Here is a 6755-nt window from a genome sequence, read left to right on the forward strand (position 1 = left end):
ATTTAAATAATACGCTAAATATTAGACTAAAGTATCCTCTTTATGACTCTGTATGTCATTTATTGTTTAAAAATGTTTATTATTTATAAAAAAAAACCTTGCAAAAGCAGATTTTATAGTGATTTGCCTAATTTTGATAATAATTGGCAGAGTAAGTAGATAGTAATTGGCCATCAGTAAGAGGCTAAGTTATCCTAGGTACATATTTTTCTTATTTATGTATCCTACCTGCGTTATTTTAATTTTGGTTAAAAAACTAAAAAACCATTAAACATATATATATATATATATATATATATATATATATATATATATATATATATATATATATAATTTTAGTGATCAAAGATGAATTTGGTTTCAAATATTTAAAATAAATGCAAGAAATTACAAACCAATTACAATGTTATCTTGTCAAAACAAACATTACACAAAAAGTTCTCCACTTCGGAGGTGTTCAGCAGTCAACAGTGCAAGAGCCGTCCCTGCACGGACCACAGGGCGCATGCATCGAACATTAGCGACAACGACGGCGCGTAGCTGTCAAGGAGAAATAAGACATTCTTTTTTTGGTTTTGTTAATTTTAAGTTCTTATAAAATAATTATAATAAAGGTGTTAAAAGTCAGAATAAATATTTTTTATACAAGGAATACAGTCCACAATACTTCTGAAGGCTCAGAAATAAAAACATTAACATGGTCCTTCGAGCCGGATTTTATCAACAAGCAACAAGTTAGTGTATTTTTTATCGGCAAGTGAAAAAGTTTATATGGCATGGTATGTGGTGAGTACACATTTTTCATTCCTATAATACCTATCCTGGAATAAAAGAGATATTAATTTGTGTCACAAGGTTATTATAATTTCGGTTTGTTAGGATTTATTAATAGCAAGCTTTAAACTTTATTAATATTATACATAGTCGATGCAATGGATCAGTTAACAATTTTAAAAAGAAAGCGTGGTATCTTTAAGGCACAAATTACAAAATTTGATTCATTTATAAGCAGTTTTACTCACGATAAAATAGTAGAATTACAAGTTAGGGTTGACAAATGCAAAGAATGGTGGAATGATTTTGATCAAATACAAAGTGAAATTGACTTATTAGACACATCAGAGGAACAATTACAAGAAAGGTTAGATTTTCAGGATGCATATTTTAAACTAATAGCCTCTGCAGAAATTATATTAAAGAATGAAGTTAATTTAAACGATACTATAGCAAACTCAGGTCACAATACTAGTTTAGATCGAAATAGCTTAAAAAATGTACGGTTACCACCACTGGAGGTTCCAACTTTTAATGGTTGTTATCAACATTGGTTAGAATTTAGAGATAGTTTTACTAGTATGGTCATAGAAAATTCTGATTTAAATGATGTTGACAAGCTTCACTATTTAAAAAGGGCTTTGATAGGGGATGCCCAGGATGAACTGGAGCAGCTAAAAACTACTAGCAAAAATTTTACTATTGCATGGCAACTTTTATCTGAAACATATGAAAAGAAAAAACTTATTGCACGTGGTCATATTGAAGCTATATATGAATATCCAAAAATAACTCAGGTAAATAGTTTAGAATTAAAGAAATTGTCAGGTTGTATAAAAAGAAATTTAAAGTCACTAGGTATGTTAGGTTATCCAGTTGAACATTGGGATGTTCTTTTACTTTGTACCATAGAGAAAAAGCTTGATTATTACACAAATAAGGAATGGCAAGAAAAGGGTCCAGTTAACGAATTTTCTACGATACAGGAATTCTTAGCATTTATAGATCATAAAGTGCAACACTTACAAAATTCAGAAGGGGATAAACAAGATATAGAGCAAATATCAAAGGAAACAAAAAAAAGGGTGCAAAAAATGACATTATCAAAGTCATTCATTGCAACGTCCAAACAATGTGCACTTTGTAATTTACCGCACTATTTTTATTCATGTAAAAAATTTCATAATTTATCAGTGTCAGCTAGAAGACAAGAGGTAACAAAATCAAAAGCATGTTGGAACTGTCTAAAGGATGGACACTTAGTACAACATTGTACATGGGGAGGTTGTAAACTTTGTGGAAAACGACACAATACTCTTTTACATATGGATGGTAAATTTATAAACAATTCTCATTTACAAACAAATGCAACTCAACTCAACGGATCAAAGGTTGAATCACAAATTTGTGGTATATCTACCCAGAAAGAAACACACACACAGGGAAATGGCATATCTAATCAGGGAAAGGAAGTACATATTCAGGGACAAGGTGCATTCCATAATAATTCAATGGAAGGTACATCTCAATTAAACTTTTTGGGTCAGACAGGTTTTTTGGAATCACATTCGGGTGATATAGGTCAGACATGTTTTTTAGAATCACATTCGGGAGATATAGGTCAGGATTCAATTAATTTTTTAAATCATTCTAAGCAAGGTATATCATACAGATTAAAAACTGATATTTTACTTTCAACGGCCTTAGTATATATGCAAGACAAATATGGAATTTTGCATGAATGTAGAGTTTTATTGGACTCAGGTTCACAGTCAAATTTTATATCACGTTCATTTTTTGAAAAATTACAATTACGGGCAGATAAGGTACACATTCCGGTTAAAGGTTTAGGTCAAGGTCTAACAAACATTTCTCAGGCATTAAATGGGACACTTTTATCAAAGTTTAGCAATTATCAAACAAATGCATTTTTATTGGTAATTGATAAAATTTCTGACAATTTACCAACTTCGGATTTAAACTTGGATTTTATAAATATTCCTAAAAACATTGTACTTGCAGATGAAACATTTGGGGTTTCAAAACAAATTGATGTATTACTGGGAGCATCAGTTTTTTGGCAATTATTATGTGTGGGTCAGATAAAACTTGGCAAAGATCAACCAATTCTCCAAAAAACTAAGTTGGGATGGGTTATTTCAGGGCCAGTTAGTCAATCAATTAAGGTTAGCAACAATTCAGTGGTATGTAATTTTTCGTCTAATGTTTTGGAAAACCAAATTGAAAAATTTTGGTTAATAGAAGAATTTGGTGCAAAAAAGGTTATGTCCAAGGAGGACATTTATTGTCAAGAGTTGTTTGAAGCTAGCACGATTAAAAATGAAAACGGTCATTTTGTTGTTAAATTACCAACAAGGTCAAACATTTCTGACTTAGGAGATTCTTATAGTAATGCACTAAAAAGATTTGAATTATTGGAAAATAAATTAAATAAAAATTTGGAAATGAAAATTAAATACCATGAGTTTATGCAGGAATATATCCAGTTGGGTCACATGTCAAAGGTTGAAGATAAAACTGATTTCAATTCAGAAACACCCAACTACTATCTTCCACATCATGGAGTTTTAAAAGAAACGTCTTTAACTACAAAATTAAGGGTAGTGTTTGATGGGTCAGCTAGAACTGACAGTGGTTTGTCATTAAATGATGTTCTAATGGTCGGACCAAAATTACAAGATGATTTAATGTGCATTCTTCTTCGTTTTCGAAAACATAATGTAGTTATAGCTTCAGACATCGAAAAGATGTATCGACAGGTTTTTGTTTGCAAAACTCAGCAAAAACTACAACAAATATTATGGAGGTTTTCGGATGAGCAACCAATTGAGACATACAAGCTGAAAACGCTAACATATGGGACCGCTCCAGCAGCATTTTTGGCTATAAGAAGCTTACAACAATTAGCTCATGAGAATCAATTGAACCTGCCTCTAGCTTCCCAGGTGATTTTAAAGGATTTTTATGTTGATGATTTGCTTACAGGAGGGAGTTCAATTGAAGAAGTAAAATCATTAAAGGATGAATTAAATAATATTTTGTGCACAGCAGGATTTTCACTTAGAAAATGGGTATCAAACAAACCTGAAATTTTTGATGAGGATATTCAAATAAAGGGAGACATTGAACATTATCTTGCAGATGATGTTACAACAAAAACATTAGGGCTTTATTGGAACTCAAAGATAGATTCGCTTCAATATAAAATCAATTTTTCTAATTACACAAAGGTTAGCAAAAGAACAGTTCTGTCTTTAGTTTCACAGATATTTGATCCTCTTGGACTAGTAGGGCCAGTTATAATTAAAGCTAAATTAATAATGCAATCACTATGGCAATTAAAATTAAATTGGGATGAGTCTTTACCTTTAGATTTACACACAGCTTGGAACCAGTTTAGGGAATCAATTGCAGATTTGGAGAAAACTCACATTAGCAGGCAAGTTTTGTGTTCTAATTCAATTAATAGACAATTACATTGTTTCAGTGACGCTTCAGAGTCTGCTTATGGAGCAGCACTCTACATTCGGTCACTGGATCAAGGTGGTTCTTGCTTAGTTCATTTATTATGTGCGAAATCAAGGGTAGCACCCTTAAAAACAATATCTTTGCCTAGATTGGAATTGTGTGGTGCTTTATTGGCTGCCAAATTGGCATCGGAGGTTATCGCAACAATAGGTGTTAGCTTTGATGAGGTACATTTTTGGTCTGATTCAATGATAACTCTTCATTGGATTTTGGGTGAACCGTCACAATGGAAAACCTTCGTTGGAAATAGGGTGTCGGAAATACAAAGGCTTTCTAATGGATATAGCTGGCATCATGTTGACTCGCATGATAACCCAGCCGACATAATTACGCGCGGATATGAACCAAAGTTATTAAACACTTCAAAATTGTGGTGGAATGGGCCACCATGGTTAGCTTCTCATAAATTGTCTTGGCCTACTAAGGCTTTGTCAAATTCACACATTTCTATCATACCTGACCAGAAGGTAATTCAAACATTTATATCAACTGTGCAATTTGCTGAAATTTGGAACCGTTTTTCCAGCTTAGCTAAATTGCAGCGTGTTTTTGCATATATACTTCGGTTTGTCACCAATTGTAAATCATCTAATAATAAGACAACGGGTCCTTTTACTGTAGATGAAAAAGAAAGAAGTTTTTTCTGTTTGGTATATATGGCACAAAATGAAGTATTTCATCAGGAAATACAAACAATAAAAAAATCAAAACCAATACATAAATCGAGTAAAATCTTATCATTAAATCCTTTTCTTGATGATACAGGACTATTACGAGTTGGTGGACGTCTTCAAAAGTCAGAATTGTCTTTTGACCAGAAGCATCCAATCATACTCCCGAACGGTCATGTATTAACTAAACTTATAGTGATATCGTATCATCATGAATACTTGCATGCAGGTCCACAAGCATTGCTATCAATAATTCGTTTAAAATTTTGGTTATTATCTGGACGTAGCACGGTTAGGCACATTCTGCATAAATGTGTTACTTGCTTTCGTGTCAAACCTACATTGCTTGTACCTCTTATGGGAGATTTACCTAAATCTAGACTTCTGCCTACAAGGCCATTTTATAATTGTGGTGTAGATTATGGGGGTCCCTTTGAATTGAAAACAAGCTATTTACGGAATTGTAAAGTAGTTAAATGCTATATATGTATTTTTACATGTTTTACAACAAGGGCGACACATATTGAACTTGTATATGATTTAAGTACTAATTCATTCTTAAATTCATTTAAACGTTTCATTGCTAGAAGAGGTCTATGTAAAAATATGTATTCTGATAATGGAACTAACTTCGTTGGGGCAAATAATCATTTGCAGGAGTTATATTCATTTATGAATGATGCAACGGTAAAATCAAATTTTTTAGATTATTTTTCGGAACATAAGATTCATTGGCATTTTATTCCAGCTCACTCACCACATTTTGGTGGCATCTGGGAATCAACTGTAAAATCGGTAAAGTTTCATATACGAAGGGTAATGTGTAATAATAAATTTACATATGACGAAATGTATACTTTGTTGACGCAAATTGAGTCTCTCCTAAATTCCCGTCCTTTATTACCTCTGTCGGAAAGTCCAGAAGACCTTGGTGTACTCACCCCTGGACATTTTCTAATTGGAGCACCACTTGTAGCACTGCCACAAGAAGAGCTAACTGAAATAAATCCGAATAAGTTGAAACGGTATCATCACCTGACTCAGATAATTCAGAGTTTTTGGGTACGCTGGTCACGTGAGTACCTCTCTTCACTTCAGCAGCGAACCAAATGGAGAACAGCAGCTGACAACGTGAAAATTGGATCATTGGTTATTATTCAAGAGGATGGTCTTCCTCCTACTAAATGGGAATTGGGTAGAATATTGCAACTACATGCTGGGACAGATAATGTTGTGCGGGTTGTGACTGTGCGTACTTCTAAAGGTGAATTCAAAAGGCCTTGTGTAAAGTTAGCCGTCCTGCCAATGGATGAACAATAATGGTTATGGTTTACAAGAAGCGTTGTTTGAAAGGCATCACTTAAGCCTTTCAAGGGGGGCGGCATGTTCAGCAGTCAACAGTGCAAGAGCCGTCCCTGCACGGACCACAGGGCGCATGCATCGAACATTAGCGACAACGACGGCGCGTAGCTGTCAAGGAGAAATAAGACATTCTTTTTTTGGTTTTGTTAATTTTAAGTTCTTATAAAATAATTATAATAAAGGTGTTAAAAGTCAGAATAAATATTTTTTATACAAGGAATACAGTCCACAATACTTCTGAAGGCTCAGAAATAAAAACATTAACAGGAGGATTTCATCTTATTTTTGGAAATACATTTTATGTGGTATTTTCTGTAACAATTTGAACATTTTACTCCATATTGACTACGTGTTATATTATTAACACACGTATAGCACAGCCCAGTGTATATAGTTTTG

The 6755-nt window shown here is 33.2% G+C and overlaps 1 protein-coding gene across 1 annotated transcript; it reads left to right on the top strand.

Moving 5' to 3' along the window:
- Positions 1-465: 465 nt before the first annotated feature.
- Positions 466-6314, top strand: LOC140451071 (uncharacterized). The gene is made up of 2 exons (XM_072544790.1): positions 466-2355; positions 2395-6314. Exons 1-2 carry the CDS (start codon positions 933-935, stop codon positions 6312-6314), a joined length of 5343 nt encoding a protein of 1780 aa, XP_072400891.1. The 5' UTR covers positions 466-932.
- The last annotated feature ends 441 nt before the right edge of the window (positions 6315-6755 follow it).

Source organism: Diabrotica undecimpunctata, chromosome 9 (assembly GCF_040954645.1).
Source record: "Diabrotica undecimpunctata isolate CICGRU chromosome 9, icDiaUnde3, whole genome shotgun sequence".
Lineage (NCBI taxonomy): Eukaryota > Metazoa > Arthropoda > Insecta > Coleoptera > Chrysomelidae > Diabrotica > Diabrotica undecimpunctata.

Coding starts and splice junctions, on each gene's coding strand:
- LOC140451071 (XM_072544790.1), top strand. CDS start 933: ATGGATCAGTTAACAATTTTAAAAAGAAAGCGTGGTATCTTTAAGGCA. Junction 2,356..2,394: donor ATCACATTCGGGTGATATAG/GTCAGACATGTT, acceptor CGGGAGATATAG/GTCAGGATTCAATTAATTTT.